The sequence below is a fragment of the Salmo salar genome, chromosome ssa03 (assembly GCF_905237065.1).
Source record: "Salmo salar chromosome ssa03, Ssal_v3.1, whole genome shotgun sequence".
In the NCBI taxonomy this organism is placed as follows: domain Eukaryota; kingdom Metazoa; phylum Chordata; class Actinopteri; order Salmoniformes; family Salmonidae; genus Salmo; species Salmo salar.
This window is the reverse complement of record NC_059444.1, coordinates 82,489,131-82,514,511: the sequence shown is the minus strand read 5'-3', so window position 1 is coordinate 82,514,511 and position 25,381 is coordinate 82,489,131. Positions and strand designations below refer to the sequence as shown.

General features: G+C 38.8%; 1 protein-coding gene across 10 annotated transcripts in view; it reads left to right on the top strand.

Moving 5' to 3' along the window:
- The first annotated feature begins 790 nt into the window (after window positions 1-790).
- The window catches only part of LOC106601847 (nuclear GTPase SLIP-GC), a 79,186-nt gene continuing 54,595 nt past the window's right edge, over window positions 791-25,381 (top strand). For 2 of the 10 annotated variants that reach the window (XM_045715627.1, XM_014194252.2), the window contains exons 1-16: window positions 794-1,112; window positions 5,837-5,918; window positions 6,150-6,265; window positions 11,888-11,977; window positions 12,133-12,218; window positions 12,312-12,396; window positions 12,812-12,866; window positions 13,781-13,867; window positions 13,999-14,092; window positions 14,616-14,832; window positions 18,343-18,567; window positions 22,966-23,166; window positions 23,429-23,689; window positions 24,087-24,180; window positions 24,765-24,886; window positions 24,968-25,141. In XM_045715627.1, the coding sequence (XP_045571583.1) occupies window positions 5,846-5,918; window positions 6,150-6,265; window positions 11,888-11,977; window positions 12,133-12,218; window positions 12,312-12,396; window positions 12,812-12,866; window positions 13,781-13,867; window positions 13,999-14,092; window positions 14,616-14,832; window positions 18,343-18,567; window positions 22,966-23,166; window positions 23,429-23,689; window positions 24,087-24,180; window positions 24,765-24,886; window positions 24,968-25,141 (1,980 nt within the window). In that variant the 5' untranslated portion in view covers window positions 794-1,112; window positions 5,837-5,845. Of the gene's footprint in view, window positions 1,113-5,836; window positions 5,919-6,149; window positions 6,266-11,887; window positions 11,978-12,132; window positions 12,219-12,311; window positions 12,397-12,811; window positions 12,867-13,780; window positions 13,868-13,998; window positions 14,093-14,615; window positions 14,833-18,342; window positions 18,568-22,965; window positions 23,167-23,428; window positions 23,690-24,086; window positions 24,181-24,764; window positions 25,142-25,381 lie in introns of all 10 variants that reach the window. The other 8 variants (XR_006769255.1, XM_045715628.1, XM_045715623.1 and 5 more) reach the window with 6 other exon arrangements.

Genomic DNA, 25,381 nt, shown 5'->3' with positions numbered 1-25,381 from the left:
AGCTCGCCCCCAGTGATGAACTTTGCAGCCTTCACCACTCTCTGTAGAGCCTTGTGGTGGAGAGGGATGCAGCTGCCGTACCAGGCGGTGATACAGCCAGTCAGTATGCAGCTCAATGGTACATCTGTAGAAACTGGTGCCAAGTTTTTTTCAGCCACCTGAGGAAGAACAGGCGCTGGCGTGCCTTCTTGATAAATGCACCAAGGAGTGGCAAGGAGTGGAATGTTACCACAAACACACTAGATTTCTTCATGCTAGTAGTGTGTCCTAGTGTTTTCAATCATTTGTAACCATGTTCATTTTTAAATGTCTTTTGTCTTCGTAATTCGATTTTTTTCTTTTGTTGCTTTTTACCAAAGTTTCCATTCTATTTCTCTGAAATGTTGCCTTGCAAAACACTGCCCTAGATAAACGTACATACTTTTTGTAACAATGGTTTCCTTTGAAACTGAAACTCATGCCTTGCTTTACTGTGGGTTATACAACAAAATTAGCGATGATCTGTTTTGGCTGTCCAGCCAAAAGGTATATTTTAGCGGTCTGCAGAGTAGTCACTAGCTGCCACAAAGTCATAAAATTTGATTTTAAACGTAACCTTAAATGAATTCCTGAAAGCTAATTTTTGTTTTTATACATTTTTACGATATAACCAATTTTGACTGCAGTTGGGCCTTCTAGCAGAAACCGCTCAGTTATGCCTCCAGGGCAAAACTCATGCCAATAAACGTTAAACTGCTTCACAACATGACAAAGTACAGCCACACCTACAGTATACCCATACTGCTGTACTATTTCAACGCCACATACTCCTGTTGTTCAGTGTGTTTTCTTGCTAGAGGGCCGTGTCAGTAGCACAGAATATATATTTGCTGAACATTGCCTTTATGTGGTGTGTCAGCATGTTTTTGTTTAAACTTTTCACACATTTCATGGTCAACTCTCAGTAGATCAGTGTGGGCTCATTTAAAGGAAAGACATAACTTTGCAGTCATTTCAATTTCCTCATGCAAAAGGTGTTTGAAAGACACAGCTTAGAAAAGCCTGAAATTGCTTAGGACTGCTTTCAGAGTAAGAAAACAAATCAGTAATTTTGAAGGGATTTGCAACTTTATGTGAGTATAAATATATATATATATATATATATATATATATATATATATATATATATTTTTTTTTTTTTATATAAGTAGCAACATTTATTAAATTATCTTTGATTAGGGTTAAGCTTGTCTAAATTGATTCAGATTTTGAATAATATCTTAAAAGGTGATAATGAAATGCTAAAATTCCTACAAATGAGAAGATTTTGTAATGTAAAAGATTTGCAACTTTGGGTGCATTTGTAAATTCACTCTAGAGTGTCAGAGTGCGCTCAGAGTGCGCTCTGGGCATTTGTAAATTTAGAGTGTTGTCAGATTGGAGTAGCGTTGGAGCGTTGAGTGTTGGAGTAGGGTTGATCTGAACATTCTGAATCAAAATGGCAGTCAAGCACACAAGCTAACTGGCTAAAGTTGGCTAGCTTGTTAGCTACTTACAGACGTACAATAAACAAGAGAAAAACACTCTAAACCTTTTACTCACCCTTGGTAGAGCCCTGGTAGAGCTGCTAGGGTGTTTTCATGTTATCAAGAGGGTTCATGACTGTAACTGTGTTACTGGCAAACATTTTATTCCATTTATTAGGCAGATGTTTACTTACACCAGTCAGAACAACCATGTTTAGGGCGTTTGTAAATTCAGTTATACTTGGCAGATATGAAACAGACAATCATAATTTCAGTAAAAATATCAAATTCCTAGTTTATGCTACGAAACCAACTTTATAAGAGGTTTTACAAATAGGTTATATTTTACCCAAAAATTCCATGACCTGGGGTAAGGTATTGTTGGCAGAATAGATGGATTCAGTTCAGTATATGATTAATATAATTCACCAATACATTTCTTGGTAGTCCAACAAAGTATTGCTATCAGGTTGTAAATCACAGCTGGCCTGGTACATTGTTTGCTGCCTCCACCCATTCAGAATGATCACTGTTTCAGTTTCAATGAATCAATACTTTGGACAAAAACGGACAAATGTAACTAAGGCTGGCAATGTGTTAGCTACAGTAGCTAACTTTCCTGCTTTTGGGAGGATGTCATGTCTTTGGGTGTGGGCAACTTTTACACACCTTTTCAGTGGCTACAGCTATAGTTGCATGTGTCATTTGGTTAGCTAGGAAGAAATGTGAATCACTTTGCTTGCTAGCTATGGTGAACTTGAACGACTGTTATCCACAGTTAGCATATATCTTACTTGTCAATCAAATGTATTTGGGATCGATCAAATTGGCGAGCAGGCAGGCAAGTTCCCATTCAGTTGTCAAAATGTGGGTTGGAACAATCATGCATTGGCAGGCAAGCTGCAGAAGGGCGAGCAGGCAATTTTGATGGCCAACTACAAGCTGAAAAGTTTGAGGGTTTATCTACTGTTCCCTTGTTAGATATTTGCTTATCTCACTCTGGCTAGCATTAGTTGTTGATCTTGTTGTTGTTGTTGATGTGCAGAAGCAACTGAGGGAGAGAGAGCCTAACTTTTCATGGTTGTTTGATCAATAGGACTGTAAAGTTTCCAAATGTAATAGGACTCCCATAGTATTTGCATATTTGCAGAACTCCATTCAGGTGTATTTTGTGGCTTGTGGCCAATGCTTTCTAATTATCTAAAGTTGCACTGTTGCTATTGCATGTTAACACACAGTCCAGTTCAAAGTGCAGTGTCTATAAAGTGTCAAAATGCACAGCTGCTTTCCCACTATATTGCTATAGAAGTTTTTACAAATGTCTTACTCTACGTCATTCCCAAACATTCTATGAAAGTATGAAAACGTGAAAATGACAATATCTAAGTGCTTGCTTGTCAGAAAAAATTAAATAAAAAGTGTGATATTCTTCTTAGGGTGTATATGAACATATTTTAACAAGGTTTCATGTTGCTAAAACGCTCTGTTCCGTTTAAAAAAACGATTCCATATTTTAACTTAGCAGAGCCCTCCAACCAAAGCATGGGTTGCTGCCATACCTTGTCCATAATAAACTGCTTACATTGTAAGGAAACCAATATGTGATTTAGTAATTTAGGTGAACTATACTTTTAACATTGAGGGAACAGCACCATTAGGGGACAATACCATCTATTGGTCAGAACCTGGTAATATCAGGATGTACGATAAGACATAAACCTAACAACTTCAATGACTAACTTCTCTGAACAGGGGGAAAAAAACATCACAACATTTTCTGAGAATACATAAACAGTGATTCCCAGGAAATGGTTCTCCCTAGTGAGGGAGGTGATCCTTGTGTATCTCTAGCTGAGACCTGGGCAGAGATATGTGATGTAGTGTGCCCTCTGCAGGTTGGCCCAAGACCCCTAGAGTTAACAAGTGCAATAATATTAGCCGGCTAGTTAATCGATTTCGTAACACTGAATTTGTATTTGTCCTGTGAATTTTTATTTGTCCAAATACTTATGACTTTTTCAAATGGGGGGACTAGATACAGGATAAACACATCTTCTATTAGTTTTTACTTAAAGGGGAAGTTCAGTATTTTAAAACTTAAGTTGAGTTGTTTCCTCACCCTGAAACTAGTCTATGGTTCTGGAAAAATCTGTAATTTAGCAAAAAATCATTGGTAGTGATAAAACCAACTGAAATCAACTCGATATTTGGTTTGACGTGACTTTCTATTTGGCCATAGAAAAAGAGCATGTTTCATCAATTAACCAGTAGAGTGGAGGTTACTTCTATCATACAACAGTTTTGTAATGTCTGTAAAACATGTATCACTTTCTTATGTCATTTGCAATAACTTTAGCATTGAATTATCATATTTCAAGATAGTAATCAAATTCTAAATCAAATTTTACCTAAGCTAAACACTAATTCAAGCTAACTTAATTCATGCTGCCACTTTGAAACAAAAAAATCTGTTCATACTCACATTACATTAAGTTTGCATAATATCAGGATGGGACATAAACCTGACAAAATTAATTACTAATTTCTCTGGATATTAGAAAAAAAAACGCATCACCAAATTCACTGGGAATACTGTACATTACATAGGATGAATAAACAATACTCAGAGCCACAGCTACACCATACAACTCACATGAGCCTCTCTGAGCCAATGAACATTATAAAATGGGCTGTTATGAAACTAAGTCATGTAGTAGCACTTACATCCACTTGATGGCAGTGTAATAATACACACCATTGGAGGAGCTGAAACCAGACATAAATGTTAGACTTACATATCAGACTTTTTTTATTTTTATCGATAAAAATAAAACTTAGTACCTGATTTTGGTGACTAGGATTTTTGTCAGCTCAAGAGGTCATATTAAAAACCCGTCCAAGTTGTTGCATATTTATATTTCCCCTCTTTCTAAGTTTCTAATGGAGATATTCATCTGTCAGTGGTGGAAAAATTACTCAATTGTCATAAAAGTATAGATACCTTAATAGAAAATGACTCAAGTAAAAGTGAAAGTCACCCAGTAAAATGTTACTTGATTGAAAGTCTAAAGGTATTTGGTTTTAAATTTACTTAAATATCAAAAGTAAATGGATTTGCTAAAATGTATTTAAGTATCAAAAGTAAAAGTATAAACCATTTCAAATTCCTTATATTAAGCAAAGCAGATGGCACAATTTTCTTGTTTTTCTTTATTGACGGATAGCCAGGGGCACACTCCAACACTCAGACATAATTTACAAAGAAGCATTTGTTTTTAGTGAGTCCTTCAGATCAGAGGCAGTAGGGATGACCAGGGATGTAATCTTGATAAGTGTGTGAATTGGACCGTTTTCCTGTCAAAATGTAATGAATACTTTTGGGTGTCAGGGAAAATGTATGGAGTAAAAAGTACATTATTTTTTTTAGGAATGTAGTGTAGTAAAAGTAAAAGTTGGCAAAAATATAAATAGCAAAGTACAGATACCCCTCAAAAGTACTTAAGTAGTACTTTAAAGTATTTTTACTTAAGTACTCTACACCACTGATCTCTGTCACATGAAACCACATGCATCAGTGCATCTTTAAGAGCAGTGTTTTCTGCTAATTGCATTTTGGAAAATGGTAAAAAATGATGTATTACATTGTCTGCTTCATTACTGTAGTTGCATGTTCAATAAATATGAGATGATAGGCTTGCTATTCTTATGTTTTTTAACTTAATGAAAAATGTCAGGTTCTTGTACCCATGCATAGTATTTTCAATGGTCACATAATTGTACTTTTTGGAATTAATTTAGTTAGTTAGTCGGCAGCAAAATTGACCAAAATTTGCATCCATAATGAGAATTAAAAGACAAAACAATATGAAGATCAGAAGTAAAAGAGAAATGAAAAGTGAATGTGTTGCAGAGGTAAATAATACAAAATAAGGGTCTTGAAAGGCGCCTCAACCTTTCAAATAGTTATAGCAAAGTAAATAGTAGAATCATTACATATATTTAAAAAAAAGAATATGTAGATAAGGGGTGAAAAGACAGATATACTTATATTCAGAGAAACTTTCCTCTCTTGAGAACAAATAAGTGTCTCAAAAATTCCTGCGGACATCCTGCAATTACAAACTGGTTAGGATTCACAAGAACATGAGAACGTGATTTTCTCTTGAAAATGAAGCTTAAATACTGAATGGCATGTGCTTTTGTTGTTTTAATAAATAATCATGTTTTTCTTTATAGTTGCACATACACCTTTTGGAATAAAGTTAATGTGATATCGACTACCACAAATATCTAAATGATCTAAATTGTAAAAAATGTCTCTCCCTTCATAGTGAAGTCTCATGGCATCATTTGATTTCGTCAGAGACAAATTAACTGAGTGGAACCACAGTGACTTGATTCAGAGGTTTGAAGGTGAATATATTTGTGATGTATTATTATACATTGTATAATACATTGTGTATTAACACAATTATTGATTGATTTGATTAAAATAATTGATTTATTATTGTACATGGTATTATTATACATTCAAGTAAAGATATCACCTCAATTGTAAACATGTATGTTTATTTGTTAATTTGATACAGTAATTATTATTTTATGATATTGAGATGCCTAAAATGTATATTTCCTTAATTTCAGATGAAGAAATTGATGAAGAAAGTTTCCTCTCCCTTAAGGAGAAAGACTTCATCAACTTGATTCCAAAAATAGGACCACGGTCTGCATTTAGAGAAAAACACAAAGCATTTATCAAGGTACTTTACAAACTTGGTGTACAATAACTACTGTTACACAGATTATGATTATAGATCCATTGGACGTCTTTTCAGTGATGTTCCTATCAGGGGATTAATTGCTAAATCTACAAATCTGGCACATGTTTTCCAGTCTCTGAAAGACTACAACTCGTGTGGGGCAGAGTGGGGACAGACAGAAAAGAGATAGGAAAGGAAAGGGGGATACCTAGTCAGTTGTCCAACTGAATTAATTCAACTGAAATATGTCTTCCGTATTTAGCCCAATCCCTCTGAATCAGAGAGGAAAAGCAGCTAGGAGGAAGTTATTTCATATTTCTGCACGTAAAAAATGTGCACAGGACGGGAGTGATTTTTATTCAGATGAGACAGGAAAGTTCCAGGGTTATAGAACTGCAACGGGATGAAGACAGGACGGGAAACATTTGTACAGGACAAGATGGGACAGTAATGAATATTCGCTCCCATGTCAACCTGTAGTGACTACAATGGCATAGGCGAAATTGATTGACAGTGTCCATCCAAAAGATAGCTAGCTATATGATTTAGCTGGTGGGTTACAGAGTTCAATGCAGGACTGTAATGTTAGCTAGCTAATTTACCTATTCCAGCGAATGTTACGTTACTTCTAATCAAGAAACGTCCATTTTGTTGTGAAGAGAGAAAGTTATGGTACAGTGTCGCATCACTTCTCAGCTGTACACTAAATGGATTCCGTTCAGCCAGAAAATCCCTCTGATAATCTTTGGTCACCGTAAGCATCATTCTCGATAGCCGCAAACCACTGGCAGCATCGGGGTAAATCTTTGGTAGGTAGAACAGTGAAAGATGACTAATTTTCACGGTTGATTGTAGTTATGACAGCCAGACAGAACAACACACGGGCATGATGACAAACGTTAGTGAAAAACAAACATAAAAAAAAAATTCCACTACAGTATGTTCTGAGATTACTGTGTGTTGGTCGTTCGAAGTAAACCAATCAAATCAAACTTTATTTTTCTCGTGCGCCGAATACAACAGGTGTAGACCTTACAGTGAAATGCTTACTTACAAGCTTTAACCAACAGTGTGATATTAAAAAAAAAAAGGTATTAGCTGAACAATAGATAAGTAAAGAAATAAATACAACAGTAAAAAGACAGTGGAAAATAACAGTAGCGAGGCTATATACAGGCACCGGTTAGTCGGGCTAATTGAGGTAGTATGCACATGAATGTATAGTTAAAGTGACTATGCATATATGATAAACAGAGAGTAGCAGCAGCCTAAAAGAGGGGCTGGGGGGCGCGACAATGCAAATAGTCTGGATAGCCATTTGATTACTTGTTCAGGAGTCTTATGGCTTGGGGGTAAAAACTGTTGAGAAGCCTTTTGGTCCTAGATTTGGCACTCTGGTACAGCTTGCCATGTGGCACTAGAGAGAACATTCTATGACTGGGGTGGCTGGGGTCTTTGAAAATGTTTAGGGCCTTCCTCTGACACCGCCTGGTGTAGAGGTCCTGGATGGCAGGCAGCTTGGCCCCGGTGATGTACTCGGCCGTACGCACTACCCTCTGTAGTGCCTTGTTGCCGTACCAGGCAGTTGTCGTGTTTTTGGCATCATTAAAGTGAAGACTTATTTTATCAAATCAATCCACTGTAATTATTAATACGTGATTAAACTAATCATGTAAATGTAATTAACTAGGAAGTCGGGGCACCAAGGAAAATCTTCAGATTACAAAGTTATAATTTTCCTAATATAACTTTTCAGATATTTTAATATCCGATCAATTAGTCTTCTAATTAATGAATTATTCTTTACCTCACGTTAGTCTCATTCCAAATGTTGAAAGTTGTTGGTTATCTGCACAAACCCAGTCTTTGCTATGAATCATCCATACATCAATTGTCTTAATCATTTATTTACTAACTAACTAAATAATCACAGAAATACACAAACAAACAATAGATATGTGGTTACAAGGAAATGATAGGGGATGTTCCCTAGTGGGCTAAACCGATATGGCGGTTTGGTTGGTTAAGGGAAGTGGGTGTGGACTGAGAAGGCCGGGAAAGACAAGAGTCACTACACAGTTGATAAGTATAATAATTGAAAGGCTAACCCTTTGCACATGAACGCTCACTCATTCGGGAATAATTGCAATCTATATATATTTATGCTCAGTGAGTCGTCGTGATCTCTGTTGGAATCGTCCGTCTTTCTGTTGGAAAGTTCATCGGCCCGTCTCTCTCTTCTACGAAGTCTTTGGTTAGAATGGATACTTCAGAGTTCTGAAATGTTCTTATAGATAGATGTTTCGGCGGTTGTCGGTCTTCGCATTCAGTCAACATAAATTCTAGCTGCAGACTAGTAATTAGTATCGAAGATTTGCTCTTATTCTGTCGGTATCGATAGTCTCAGAGTTTAACCATTTCCACCAGTGCAGCCAATGCTCCATGTGGTTTGGTTAGGAATTCAACAACCGTGGAATGCATGGTCTCTACTCAAACCTTAGTCCTCTCGGTAATCAAGGTACGCATGGTCTGAAGTGGACTTCTCCAGGTGGGGGTTATATTCGGTACAGTAAAAAGGGCTGTCCCATGACGCCAGATCAATGTCTGTGCTCATGTGGCGGGCCAATGACGTAGTTAAACTTTAAAAGGGAATTGGATTCTCTTTCATTAAACAATTTAAAATCACATTACATCATTTCACAAATAGTTTCATCTTTACTCATTCATTTTATACAATAATTAGATGCATACCTCCTAACGGAGGCCCTTGTATAAACAGAGTTATGGTAATGTGGCTGTATTGTCTCTCATGAGGTCACAAACATTAAACAAAATGGACCGGTCATAGCTGGATTCTCCACCGACTGTTTACACATTCTCCAAAACATGGACATTGTTCAGTTCTCAGGTTCTGTGATGTAGAAGAAGTTCCTTTGTTCTCTCTATGTGAAACCCTCTCTCTATACTGCCTGGCCCTTAGGAGAATCTCCTCTAGGAATTTACGACCTGAGATAACAGAGCCTGGGTGTAGGGGGAAGAGAGAGGTGGTGAGAGAGAGGGGGTTGGTGCTTGCTATATCCAAAGAGGGCCACGTCATGACACAGTGATGTAACCAGTCAGGATGCTCTCGATGGTGCATCTGTCAAACTTTTTGAGGATCTGAGGACCCATGCCAAATCTTTAGTTTCCTGAGGGGGGAATAGGCTTTGTCGTGTCCTCTTCACAACTGTCTTGGTGTGTTTGGACCATGATAGTTTGTTGGTGATGTGGACACCAAGGAACTTGAAGCTCTCAACTTGCTCCACTACAGCCCCATCAATGAGAATGGGAGCGTGCTCGGCCCTCCTTTTCCTGTAGTCCACAATCATCTCCTTCGTCTTGATTATGTTGAGGGATAGGTTGTTATTCTGGTACCACCCGGCCAGGTCTCTGACCTCCTCCCTATAGGCTGTCTTGTCGTTGTCGGTGATCAGGCCTACCACAGTTGTCGTCTGCAAACTTAATGATGGTGTTGGAGTCGTGCCTGGCCACGCAGTCATGGGTGAACAGGGAGTACAGGAGGGGACTGAGCACGCACCCCTGAGAGGCTCCAGTGTTGAGGATCAGCGTGGCGAATGTGATGCTACCTACCCTCACCACCTGGGCAGGGGGGGGGGCCGTCAGGAAGTCCAGGATCCAGTTGCAGAGGGAGGTATTTAGTCCCATGATCCTTAGCTTAGTGTTGAGCTTTGAGGGTACTATTGTGTTGAACGCTGAGCTGTATTAAATGAATAGAATTCTCACGGCCTTGTGAATGTTGATCTGTTTAAAGGTCTTACTCACGTTGGCTACGGAGAGCGTGATCACACAGTTGTCCGGAACAGCTGATGGTGTCATGCATGCCTCAGTGTTGCTTGCCTCGAAGTGAGCATAGAAGTGATTTAGCTCGTCTGGTAGGCTTGTGTCACTAGGCAGCTCGCGGCTGTGCTTCCCTTTGTAGTCTGTAATAGTTTGCAAGCCCTGCCACATAAGACGAGCATTGGAGCTGGTGTAGTACGATTCCATCTTAGTCCTGTATTGGCGCTTTGCCTGTTTGATGGTTCGTCAGAGGGCATAGCAGGATTTCTTATAAGCTTCCGGGTTAGAGTCCCGCACCTTGAAAGTGGCAGCTCTACCCTTTAGCTCAGTGCGAATGTTGCCTGTAATCCATGGCTTCTAGTTGGGGTATGTACGTACAGTCAATGTGTGGACGATGTCTCGATGCACTTATTGATAAAGCCAGTGACTGATGGTGCACTCCTCAATGCCATCGGGAAGAATCCCGGAACATGTTCCAGTCTGTGCTAGCGAAACAGTCCTGTAGTTTAGCATCTGCTTCATCTGACCTTTTTTTTATAGACCGAGTCACTGGTGCTTCCTGCTTTAATTTTTGCTAGTAAGCAGTACTCAGAAGGATTGAATTGTGGTCAGATTTACCAAATGGAGGGCGAGGGAGAGTTTTGTATGCATCTGTGTGTAGAGTACAGGTGATCTAGAATTTTTTTCCCTCTGGTTGCGCATTTAACATGTTGATAGAAATTAGGTAAATCTGATTTAAGTTGCCTGCATTAAAATCCCCGGCCACAAGGAGTGCCGCCTCTGGGTGAGCGGTTTCCTGTTTGCTTATTTCCTCATACAGCTGACTGAGTGCAGTCTTAGTAAATTAACTGCCACGAAAAGTATGGATGAAAACCCTTTGGCAAATAGTGTGGTCTACGCTTTTCGTAAGGTACTCTACTTCAGGCGAGCAAAATCTAGAGACTTCCTTAGATTTTGTGCACCAGCTGTTGTTTGCAAATATGCACAGACCGCCCCCCCCTCGTCTCCCCGGAGTGTGCTGTTCTATGTACCCGGTGCATTGTATATCCCGCTAGCTGAATATCCATGTCATCATTCAGCCACGATTCCGTGAAACATAAGATGTTACAGTATTCGGGATCGTACCTCGTCTAATTTATTGTCCAATGATTGCACGTTGGCACGTAATATTGACGGTAATGGCAGCTTTCCCACTCTCCTTCTGCGGATCCTTACGAGGCACCCCGCTCTGTGTCCTCTATACCTGCGTCTCTTTCTCTTGCCAATGACGGGGATGTTGGCCTTGTCATGTGTTCGAAGTACATCCTGTGCGTCCTGCTTGTTGAATAAAAAAATCTTTGTCTAATCCGAGGTGAGTGATCGCTGTCCTGATATCCAAAAGCTCTTTTTTGCTGTAAGATACGGTGGTACAACATTATGTACAAAATAAGTTACAAATAACGAGAAAAAAAACACATAACAGCACAATTGGTTAGGCACCCGTAAAACTGCTGCCATTTCTTCAGGCGCCAACGCCATCAACCAAGGTTGTGGTCACGTCCCATCTACCTAGTGGGCAGTATCTACATTTGCTATGAATGTTGGACTTTGTGGTGCACTATGAGCAGACGAATGCCCAAGAAGTCAAAACTTTCTGATTCTACCAGTGAAATTAAAATGCTTCTTCTTCTAGCTTGTGGTTTGGATAATGTTGATGTTTATGACAAAAACATGTTGTTAATATAGTAATGACTATATACCGTGGCAGAGCCTAAAAACTGAGAGAATTTTGTTTTTTAACTGCAGAAACAGAAGCAACCCGATGATGATAAGAACATTCAAGCGGCCACGTGGTCATCAGTATCCATTAAGGCCTCCAAGAGTTCCTCAGAAAATGTACCATCTTTACCCTCCTATATAACCATATACAGTACATGAAATCTCAGCCCTAAAGTACAATTAACTAAACCAAATGCATAGTTTTTTATTTAGATCAGCATACAGACCTTTATATGTGTCACCCTATAACTCAGCACGGCTTCTGTCTCCAGATTACTGGTGAGATGGTCAATCAAGAGCCTCGTCAAAAAAACATAAAACCCAGAAATCAAACTCCTAAACGATCAGAGACTAAAAGGTAAGAAACACATAATTTCTTTATTCATCACTGACTTAATATAACGTCCCGTTGGTGTCAACAAAATGACAATTGTTGTGAGTCTGTCACCAGGTCATTGGATAAACTCTTAGGTACATGTGGAGGAAGTGTGCCCACAACGAACACCTCTGGAGTGGGGGAAACAGTGTATGACCAGGTGGGTAAAATCTATATCTCATTTGTCCATGGTCACAGCTAAGGAATCACTTCTTGGCACTGCTTGGATATTTCTTAGGCCATTTTACAGAGATTAATTATCATACATTAGGATAGCAGAGCACTCCACGAGGACTAAAATAAAACATTAAGATAATAACAATCAAATGTATTTAGCAAGCACTTTCTCATAGTCACAACACTATACAACATAGCAAACATCTAATCTATAAACACCAGTCAGTGAAAACAACACAGGAAGAAACCCAAATTATTAAAGAAAATGCATCTCAAACTAAAGCAAGAAAAGTATAGATAAAGGCTATACAGAAGGTAACAATTGTGATATGTTTGTGTTGTAAGTTTTGTGGAATGATTCCTTTGTTAACCTGTTGATTATCTATGTGTTTCTTCAGAGTGAACCCTCAACCTGTCACGGTTGTCGTAAGGAGAAGCGGACCAAAGTGCAGCGTGTGTGTTGTTCCACATTTTATTTACACTGTGAAACTATGCAATACATAAACTAAAGAACAAAACAACAAACTGTGATGCAGAGGTGAAACATACCCTACTCAAAAACAATCTCCCACAAACCCAGGTGGAAAAAAAACCCTACTTAAGTATGATCTCCAATTAGAGACAACGAGGACCAGCTGCCTCTAATTGGAGATCATCCCAAACAAAACCCCAACATAGAAATACAAAACTAGAACCTGAAAACATAGAAATAGAAAACATAGAAAAAATACCCTGTCACGCCCTGACCTACTCTACCATAGAAAATAACATCTTTCTATGGTCAGGACCTGACACAACCAGTAAAATACGCCCTCTTCAAGTGAATATTCCAGGTAAAAAGCACAGTTGTTTCAGATCTCCACTTACCTTCACTGTGGCTCAGTTGGTAGAGCATGGTGTTTGCAACGCCAGCATGGTGTGTGCAACGCCAGGGTTGTGGGTTCGATTCCCACGGGGGGCCAGTCCAAAATAAATAAAAAATAAAGAAATGTATGCATTCACTACTGTACGTCGATCTGGATAAGAGTGTCTGCTAAATGATGTAAAAATGTACACAAAAGTTATACTAAAATACTCATTTTAGAAAATGACAAGGAGAAAAATGTAATTATACTATATTTCCAAAACATATAATAAATCTCACTCAGTTAAGCATTGAATTATGAGATATTTTACACTTGAGTTGCATGTACCCTTTGTACCCTTTACCATATGCACACAGTAAATGGATCATCTGAAATTATTTTTCACCGACTGATGCAACTCATTTGCATAACAGCATTGGCTATAACGAGATTGGAAGATCTGTGACTGCTGCTGGATGATTTGTGTATTAATTAATGAAAGATGTTTCCAATTGTTTCCAGGCAAAAGGAAATCTGATGAGGCCCATGCAAACAAACAAACAAAGAAACGACAATGTGTTGCTGCATCCAGAATAACTGAAACATTTGGTAGGTGGATGATGGTGTTTATATGGACCACAATCATTTTAAGAAACACTCTTTTAATTGGAAACCATTTAACATGATATATTGTAGAACAAGATTATAGCTGGTTTGTGACCTGTGTTTAACTCTGACAGAAACTGAAACCAAGACAGAGGTGAAAAAGATCATGCAACATGTCAAAAGCAAACTTGATGATCTGCCTTCTACAAAACTCATTGACTTCCTCAGGTACGCATAATTAAAAAATTTTTTTTTACCCATTTTTCTCCCCAATTGATAGTTAGTCTTGTCCCATCGCTGCAATGAGAGAGGTGAAGGTAGAGAGCTGTGTGTTCTCTGAAACACACCGCAGTGCATCTTGACACAATGCTCGCTTAATCCGGAAGCCAGCTGCACCAATGTGTCGGAGGAAACACTGTACACCTAGTGACTGTGTCAGCGTGCATGCGCCCGGCCAGCCACAGGAGGCGGTAGAGCGAGATTGGACAAGGACATGCCAGCTGGCCAAACCCTTCCCTAACCCGGACAATGCTGGGTCAATTGTGCACCGCCTCATGGGTTTCCTGGTTGCAGCCGGCTGCGACACAGCCTGGGATCGAACCAGGATCTGTAGTAACGCAGCTAGCACTGCGATGTAGTACCTTAGACCGCTGTGCCACTCGGGAGGCTCCAGGTATGCATTTTTAAATGTGGAGGGATGCGTACAGGCCACTAAATTGCTTTACTTGTTTTCGTCTTTCATTTCTAACAGAGGTAAAATCCAAACGCTGGAGAAAGACAAAAAAGAGATAGTGGGTGTTTTTGGGAAGACTGGAGCTGGTAAGAGCTTCTTGATTAACACCATCTTGGGTGAGACAAAATTGCTGCCCTCTGGAAACCAAGGGGCATGCACCTCGGTCATGATTCAGGTGGAGGCCAATATGACAGACTCGAAGTACATCGCAGAGATTGAGTTCATGACAGAGGAGGTAATAGTATCTGTTTCATCTGTTTATATCCTAATCTCACAATGTTTTGAAAGTGGTGTCATGAGGAATAGTACAATTAATGAAAGGCTTCTTTGAAACATATCAAGGTAACTAAAACTAAGATCTGAATCGAGGTCTGTCATTGACCCAATTGACACCTTGCATTAATTTAAAAGAAGAAGCAACGATAAAAGAAACATCGATACAAGGTAGCCTAACATTGCAGGCAAACGGCACAGATTTGAGGGGCGTTTTCTTGCTATGTGCACTCGTCCTTTTAAATTTCAATTCCAGGTTGCACATAAAAGATATTTAACCTGTTTAGGATAGGGGGCAGTATTTTCACGGCCGGATAAAAAACGTACCCGATTTAATCTGGTTATTACTCCTGCCCAGAAACTAGAATATGCATATAATTGTATGATCTGGATAGAAAACACCCTAAAGTTTCTAAAACGGTTTGAATGGTGTCTGTGAGTATAACAGAACTCATATGGCAGGCCAAAACCTGAGAAGATTGCACACAGGAAGTGCCCTCTCTGACCATTTCTTGGCCTTCTATAGCCTCTTTATGGAAAATAGAGGATCTCTGCTGCAACGTGACATTTTCTAAGACTCCCATAGGCTCTCAGAAGGCGCCAGAACGTTGAATGATGACTCTGCAGTCCCTGGCTGAAAAACAGTAGCGCATTTGGATAGTGGTCGATCTGAGAACAATGAAACGGGCGCGCGCGTGCACGTGAAGAGTCCATTTTACATTTTCATTCTTTGAACGAAAACAACGTCGCCCGGTCAGAATATTATCGCTATTTTACGAGAAAAATCGCATAAAAATAGATTTTAACCTCTTGGGGCTAGGTGGGACGCTAGCGTGCCACCCGTGGTGCACTCCATCAACAGCAGGTGCATTTCAAGAGCGGCAAATTTGAATCCAAATAAATGTCAAAATTCAAATTTTTCAAAAATACAACTATGTTACACCATTTGAAAGATAAACATCTCCTTAATCTAACCACGTTTTACGATTTCAAAAAGGTTTTACGGCGAAAGCATAAATTTAGAGTATGTTAGGACAGTACATTTACAAGAGTTGTGTGTAATGTTTTGTCAAGTCAAAGACAGGGTCACCAAAACCATAAAACCAGCTAAAATGATGCACTAACCTTTTACAATCTCCATCAGATGACACTCCTAGGACATTATGTTAGACAATGCATGCATTTTTAGTTCTATCAAGTTCATATTTATATCCAAAAACAGCGTTTTACTATGGCATTGATGTTGAGGAAATCGTTTCCCTCCAATAACCGGCAGTCAAGTCAGCGTAACAAATTAAATAATTAAAATTAGAAAACATTGGTAAAATATTATATTGTCATTTAAAGAATTATAGATTTACATCTCTTGAACGCAATCAACTTGCCAGATTTAAAAATAACCTTACTGGGAAATCACACTTTGCAATAATCTGAGCACTGCGCCCAGAAAAATACGCGTTGCGATACAGACTAGACGTCATGTTGGGGAGATCTAAAATCGAAAATACTATGTAAATAATCCATTACCTTTGATTCTCTTCATCAGATGTCACTTCCAGGTATCACAGGTCCATAACGAATGTAGTTTTGTTCAAAAAAGCTCATCATTTATGTCCAAAAATCTCCGTCTCGTTAGCACATGATGTAAGCCAGCCGGACTTCTCGTCATGAACGAGGGGAAAAAATATATTTCCGTTCGTTCAAACATGTCAAACGTTGTATAGCATAAATCATTAGGGCCTTTTTTAACCAGAACATGAATAATATTCAAGGTGGACGAATGCATACTCTTTTATAACGTATTGGAACGAGGGTACCCAACATGAACTCGCGCAAAGGTGTCTAATGGGCCATCATCGTTCCATGGCTCTTGTTCGGTCAGATCTCCCTCCAGAAGACTCAAAACACTTTGTAAAGGCTGGTGACATCTAGTGGAAGCAATAGGAAGTGCCAAAATATTCCTAAACCCCTGTGTTTTTCAATGGGATAGGTTTAAAGTCAATACAACACATCAGGTATCCACTTCCTGTCAGAAAATGTCTCAGGGTTTTGCCTGCCAAATGAGTTCTGTTATACTCACAGACACCATTCAAACAGTTTTGGAAACTTTAGAGTGTTTTCTATCCATATATAATAAGTATATGCATATTCTAGTTACTGGGTAGGATTAGTAACCAGATTAAATCGGGTACATTTTTTTTATCCAGACGTGCAAATGCTGCCCCCTAGACCCAACAGGTTAAACAGCGTTTGACGAAGTACGGTAATGAAATATTTTTAATTTTTTTGTCACGATATGCGCCGGCGCGTCACCCTTCGGATAGTGTCTTGAACGCAAGAACAAACGCAGCTATTTGGATATAACTATGGATTATTTGGAACCAAACCAACATTTGTTGTTGAAGTAGAAGTCCTGGGAGTGCATTCTGACGAAGAACAGCAAAGGTAATCCAATTTTTCTTATAGTAAATCTGAGTTGGTGAGTGCCAAACTTGGTGGGTGTCAAAATAGCTAGCCATGATGGCCGGGCTATCTACTCAGAATATTGCAAAATGTGCTTTCACCGAAAAGCTATTTTAAAATCGGACATAGCGATTGCATAAAGGAGTTCTGTATCTATAATTCTTAAAATAATTGTTATGTTTTTTGTGAACGTTTATCGTGAGTAATTTAGTAAATTCACCGGAAGTTTCTGTTTTTCAGCCAGTAACTGCAGAGTCATCATTCAACGTTCTGGCACCTTCTGAGAGCCTATGGGAGCCTTAGAAAGTGTCACGTTACAGCAGAGATCCTCTGTTTTGGATAGAGATGACAAAGAAGGCCAAGAAATGGTCAGAGAGGGCGCTTCCTGTTTGCAATCTTCTCAGGTTTTGGCCTGCCAAATGAGTTCTGTTATACTCACAGACACCATTCAAACAGTTTTAGAAACTTTAGGGTGTTTTCTATCCAAATCAAACAATTATATGCATATTCTAGTTACTGGGCAGGAGTAGTAACCAGATTAAATCGGGTACGTTTTTTTATCCGGCCGTGCAAATACTGCCCCCTATCCCCAACAGGTTTTAACCTCTGCGGGAGGGGAATGGAATTGATGTGGAGACAGCCTAGTTGTGACTATTATAAATAGTTGTGGTTTAGTTGCCATAGTGTAATAGTGACAGTAGGCAGTAGTAGTAGTAAAAGGCCTAATAGCAGAGCAGTAATTTTAGTAACAGCAGTAGTAAACTGCGAGTGAGTTTGAGGTGTGGGTCATAATTAGTCAGATTGCTGTGATGCTGGACTGTAGCCTCTAAGGGCCATCCTAAGTTTCTTGTGTGTAAATCTTTAGTTTTGCGCACTGCCTTTTGTTTCCTATTTGTATACTATGTGTTGGTCACCATTTGGGTGGCTTGGTGGTTTCGTAACACAGGACTTGGCTTCAAATGAAGAGAGTGTGCATTACACATTTGTAATGGTTTTACATTTTTATTAGGAATGGAAAGAGGAGCTATTGTCCATCTTAAGAGACAGATCTTACAAGGATGGAAATGATGAAGACCATGAAAGGGATGATGACGATGACGATGATGAAAAGATATCATCTTTGTATGGAAAAGATGGACGTGGGGCAACCTTAGAAGAACTAATGGACAGGAAGCACTTCAGAAAAATTCCAGAGTTTCGTTTATCAGTCAAGAAAATATTTCTATGTGACACAGTAAGTTACTGTCATGCTAGTTCACTTCTGTGAAGATTGTGTGCTTTGGTGAAAATCATTGTTAAAAAAAATAATTTTAGGAAGATAACCACATCTGATTGCAAATTATATTAAATAATGTATTTATTCCCTTAACAAAAAAAGCTGGCTTCTGGCAAACAGAAGAAATTTGCAGCAAGCGCATATTTTCACATGCAAATTAGTTGTGGCAAACTACTGCTGCAAATTTGCAGAAACAATTCTGGGAAGCTTGTGGGAAAGAAAAAAAATCAACTGTTTGCCGCAAACACAGTATAAATATGAAATTAGATCAGGTTTTTGGTTACTGTGTGTTAAAATTGAAATGTTTTATCTACGTAAACCAAATCACATTTAACTTTAAATGAAGTTGCTTCTCACAGAAAACTAAACCAAACATACTAAAATTGCTAAATGTACTAAACATGTATGCAATGTCTTAACAGATAAAATTAATAAGAGCAAAGACTGGATATTTCGCAAATAAATTGTTTTAATATGTATTTTTATGTACAGTTGCTACAACATCTAAATGAGAGAAATTTGAACACTAAGGGGATGTTGATCTTAGGATGTTTAAAAGGGCAAATACACGAATGTACATGAGCCAACTTGAAATTTGAACTCTAAGGGGATGTTGATCTTATATATGTTTAAAAGGGCAAATACATTAATGTACATGAGCCAAGTGACAACTGAGCAATAGCTTTCAACCAATGGAAGTTTAAAAGATAATTAACAACATTTCATTAATGAAAATAACAAAACTAAATCAAACCCAGTTCAGAACGATTGCCTTTTTGAGTGAACTTTGGAGAACTGTGGAAGTCCTTAGTCCAAACCTTGTTGAATGCATGCACTAAAACAATCAGAAAACACAAAACAAAATGAAGATACTGCAAACATTTAATATTTTGGCATCTTAAAAGGTAGGCTCAGCGGCTAATGGCCAGGTTTTGAAAAAAACTGGGTCAGCTGTTACAAAGTTGCCTTGATGTTGCAATGCTTCTCACTGAAACTGGCATTCTATATATTTTTCAGCAAGGAAACTATTTTTCTGCCTTGTATAAATGCTATATTAACAAACAATGTATCTAGATTAAACCGTGGCTTTAGGTCTACTAAAAACTACTATATTTTAATGTGTGGCCAACTGTTCCTAGAGAGCCACAGTACACAATATTCGTCACTAAGACAGTTTACTAGTTCTCTTCTTCCTGACTCAGGTGTACAGTGCATTTGGAAAGTATTCAGACCCCTTGACTTGTACCACATTTTGTTACGTTACCTTAGTCTAAAATTCCATTTTTTTTAAATCCCTCAATCTACACACAATACCCCATAATGACAAAGCAAAAATAAGTTTCGAAATTTGTGCAAATGTATTAAGAATAAACGGATACCTTATTTACATAAGTATTCAGACCCTTTGCTATAAGACTCGAAATTGAGCTCAGGTGCATCCTGTTTCCATTGATGATCCTTGAGATGTTTCTACAACTTGATTGAAGTCCACCTGTGGTAGATTCAATATGATTTTACATGATTTGGAAAGGCACACATCTGTCTATATAAGGTCCCACAGTTGACAGTGCATGTCAGAGCAAAAACCAAGCCATGAGGTTGAAGGAATTGTCCGTAAAGCTCCAAGACAGGATTGTGTCGAGGCACAGATCTGGGGAAGGGTACCAACAAATGTCTGCAGCATTGAAGGTCTCCAAGAACACAGTGGCAGCTCCAGAGATCCTCTGTGGAGATGGGAGAACTTTCCAGAAGGACAACCATCTTTGCAGCACTCCACCAATCAGGCCTTTATGGTAGAGTGGAAAGACGGAAGCCATCCTCAGTAAAATGAACTTCACAGCCAGAAGGCACCTAAAGGACTCTTACCATGAGAAACAAGAATCTTTGGTCTGATGAAACCAAGATTGAACTCTTTGGCCTGAATGCCAAGCGTCACATCTGGAGGGAACCTGGCACCATCCCTACGGTAAAGCATGGTGGTGGCAGAAACATGCTGTGGGGATGTTTTTCATCGGCAGGGACTGGGAGACTAGTCAGGATCAAGGGAAAGATGAACGAAGCAAAGTACAGAGATATCCTTGATGAAAACCTGCTCACGAGCGCCCAGGACCTCAGACTGGTTCACCTCAGAAAGTTCACCTTCCAACAGGACAATGACCCTAAGCACACAGCCAAGACAGACAACGCAGGAGTGGATTTGTGACAAATCTCTGAATGTCCTTGAGTGGCCCAGCCAGAGCCCGGACTTGAACCCGATCAAACATCTCTGGAGAGACCTGAAAATAGCTGTGCAACGATGCTCCCCATCCAACCTGACAGAGTTTGAGAGGATCTGCAGAGAAGAATGGGAGAAACTTCCCAAATACAGGTGTGCAAAGCTTGTAGTGTCATACCCAAGAAGACTCGAGGCTTTAATCGCTGCCAAAGGTTTTTCAACAAAGTACTGAGTAAAGGATCTGAATACTTATGTAACTGTGCCATTTATTTTATATACACATTTGCAAACATTTAAAAAATTTTTTTTTGCTTTGTCATTATGGGGTATTGTGTGTAGATTAATGAAAAAAAAATATTTGATACATTTTAGAGTAAGGCTGTAACAAAACAAAATGTGGAAAAAGTCAAGGGATCTGAATACTTTCAGAAAGCACTGTAAATGCTCCTGAGGGGTGCAGCGGTCTAAGGCACTGAATTAGAGCTCGAGGCGTCACTACGGACACCCTGGTTCGATTCCAGGCTGTATCACAATCGGCCGTGATTGGGAGTTGCATAGGGCAGTGCACAATTGGCCTAGCGTAGTCCGTGTTTGGCCGGTGTAGGCCATCACTGTAAATAAGAATTTGTTCTTAACTGACTTGGCTAGTTAAATAAAGATTACATTTAAAAAAGTAAGTCTTGGGTTGAAGAAAAGCAACATAAAATTGAGTTATGCCTAATATGGCAAGTCATATTACTTTTGCAAAAATGTAATTAACTTCATATCAACGCTATGCATGCAAGAAGCCTTGACCTGGTGTACACATATTTATCTGTCCTCAGTTTTATTGAATGCCTCAATCTGTCTATTTGCATTGTAACTGACTGCTTCTAGAAAGAGAGAAGGAACACCACATGACCAAGATGCGCTAGTTACTAGTTTAAAGCAATGAAATACTTAATTATTACAAAGAATGAATGTTTGGGCTACATTTATGAGAATACATACATTTGCTTACGTTATTGAGCTTGTCCCCAGCAAGAAAACAAAAAATGGCACTCAAACAGAAGGGGGAACTAACAAAGACTCACTGACCAACAACCAAAACGAAACAGGTGGGGTTGTAGGAGGGGTTCTGCAAGACACTCATGGGGTTGTCCACTGAAAGTTGACTAGCAATAACAACTGGAACCCAAAATACACCCACCATGAGCGCCCACTATATTTGCCAAAGAAGAGGCAAACAAAAGAAAAACCCACACCAAACAAAGACAGGATGCAACCCAAAACGGAATCAGACAAAGGAATATTTTTTCTATAAATCAAATAGGGAGCGCCAACTACAGGTGTTGACAACTAGAACACTGGGCCAGGCACTCGTAAATAGCACCTGGGCAAGCACAGCTGAAACACCTTCCCACTAAAGAGATGGCAACCAGCACAGGTGTAACACATACTGACTAACGAGGTGACACCAACTGGTGTGCCCTACGTGCTAATGTGCTAAAGCCCAACCTCAAAACATAAATGGAAAAACCAAAGCCTGTAACAAGCTTGAAGATGATAAACTAATTTATCACTCAGAAAACGTGTTATGAGTGAGTGCACCAAAAGCATTTTTCCAGGGTGTTAATGAATCCTCCAACACCACGGGTAGGGGAAGGGTATGCATCTGCAAAAGTGAAGTCTTGCTTTGATGTCAAGTCAGCTCATATTTTTGCTACCTTAGCTGTTGTGCTAGCTAACATGCTAGTGAACAGTAATACCAATATGCATGACAATATGCTAGTGTCAAAAGACAGAAATGTATTCACCAGAAAATATAAATGTTTAGGCATATCATTAGTTAGCTAGCTAGCTATCACATTAATTGTGAAAAAATAGGATAGCTAACGTTAGCTAGCTAAGCGCCAGCCAGCTAGCTAGCGGCAAACATTTGCAAACTTCTGGCAACATTTTGTGGCCCACTATGTAGTTTGCAGCAAATTTGCTACAAACTTGCAAGAAGTTTGCCACAACAAATTCCCTTTTGTAAGCGATTGCAGGAAAATATGGAACTACATCTTTTAGGCTCTTTGATCTTTGTCAAAGTGTTCGTTTGGAGAAAATAACTTCGTTTTTTCACCAATGCATGTAATGATACTTTATTACAATTGCAGGCAGAAAAACTCTCTGAAACGATAACTTGTTACACACGGAGTGACACACAGAGTGATACATTTAAAAGACAGTATTGGCCGCTTGTGAAGTGTATAACCATCAAGGTGCCAAACTCCAAAGACCTGCTGGAGGATGTTGTGCTGGTTGATCTTCCAGGCAATGGAGACTGCAACAAGAGCAGAGATGAGATGTGGAAATCGGTAATTATTTACAATTCTTATTACTAATGGTTCAATATTCTATTTAGAATTGTATACATACAACTTCTAATTTGGTTGATGTTAGATTAACATCATAGGTACAGGGCCAAATGTCTGGCTATATCTATGTATTTGAGTTTATTTATATTTATGTTCAATTGATTAAACATATTATGTAGGCCTATGTATGCTATGAATAATATATTGTGTATATTATACCTTTACTGTTGGAATGTTTTAAGTTAATGTTACACTTCTTCAGTTTGTTGGAAACTGCTCTGCTGTGTGGATTGTAAGCGACATTGCAAGAGCAACTTCAGAAAAGGAATCATGGGAGATCTTAGACAGCACCGTTAGCCTCTTTGGACCTGGTGGAGAATGTCGAAGCATCAGTTTCATCTGCACCAAGACAGACGACATTGAGGAGAATCAAAAGGCTGATGCACGTACCTGTATTTTGAGAAGAAATGAAACAACCAAGAGGCAAGTGAGGGACAAATTCAACAAACAAAAAGAAGTTAAGGTAAGGCACAACTGACGTAAAGGAATCTTCTGTGACTTGTCAACATGCTCATACTGTATCTTGTAGTGGTGAAGATTTAGGAACTTCATGGAATTAAATGAAAGCAAGATTACATTGTACACTAAAGCTTTTCATTAGACATTTGTGTTGTCTAATATACAAAACAAAAAAATGAGTAATAGGTACTTATTTGTAATTATGATAAGGTAAGAAAGTTGTTCTAATCTGGTATTTATCAGTCATATCAAAATCTTCAAAATGTATTTAATTATTTAAAAAAATGGTTGAAGCACAACTGCTTGCATGAGCATAATGAATATAGATTTTTTGAGCTTGCAAAATCTTAGTGTGTGGACATGATTTAATTGGCTGTCATTGTCTAATAAACACCTTTCAGAAACACTTCAGTGGGGGAAAGGATTTCCTTCAGGTGTTTACTGTGAGTTCCAAGGAATACCAAAAGGAAAAGCATTTGCAACAAGAAGAGACAGGTACGATAACTGAACGTGTTTATTGATTCTACAACATAGAGAGAATTGTGTCCCCTATTTTTATGCCTATGCATTTTTTTAGACTATTAGTGTTGTTAATTACTTTACATAGCAACAAACTTCATCTAAGCAGCATGCATGTTTGAATATGACCTGTCGTATCTGGAAAATGTAAACATGTAATATGTCTTAATCAATAACAATTACAAGTGTAACCTGGACCATATGATACTCAATAATGCAGGTTGTTGTGTTTTCTCAAATATTGTGGGTAATGTGTATACATACAGCATGCTAAGCTATCCTCATATCCTCTGAAACATTTCACTATATTCTAAGGAGACTCATCTTCTCGGAAAATAACATTCTGCTCTTTTGACCACTACTAAGCGCTGATTCCTAATTTAAATTCTGCATGCATAACTAGGATTATGCCCATAATCAATAATTCAGTTAATCAAACTCAAACAGAAATAGGAAAATGAAATGATCAAGAATTGAATCCAGGATCAATAAGAGCATCAAAGAACACTGACACCAACCAAAGGTAGAAATAAATATCTTGTTTTGAATTGATGTTGCAGAAATACCCAAACTTCAGGAATTTCTCAGAAATCTCAATGATCGTCGCACAAAGACTTCAGGTTATGTTTCTGGAGCTTATGGGATCCTGTCTCTGATAGAAGGAGCCAAAAGCAGCGACATGGTATTGTACTTACAGCAAGTTAACATACTCCTTACATGTGAATCAGTGTATTATATTGATTATGTTGAGTTTGGATTTCAGACAGACAGCAAAGAAGAGGTGTGCCAGGTTCTGGAACAGAGGCTCAAGGATGAGATCAAGTCCATTGGTCAAACTATTTATGAGGCTTATGAGACTTTTGAACGATGCCTCTCAGAAGGAGTTCGACAGTCAGAAGAATCATGCGAGAAATTAATGAATAAAGTGATAGCACCAGTAAGCTACTTTAAAAAATAACATTTAAGAATAGCCGCTTTTGTACTGTCACCCTACACTGAGTATGCCAAATATTAGGAACACCTTCCTAATATTGAGTTGCACCCGGTCTCTTTTGCCCTCAGAACAGCCTCAATTTGTCGGGGCATGGACTCTACAAGGTGTCGAAAGTGCTTCACAGGGTTGCTGGCCATGTTGACTCCAATGCTTTCCACAGTTGTTCAAGTTGGCTGGATGTCC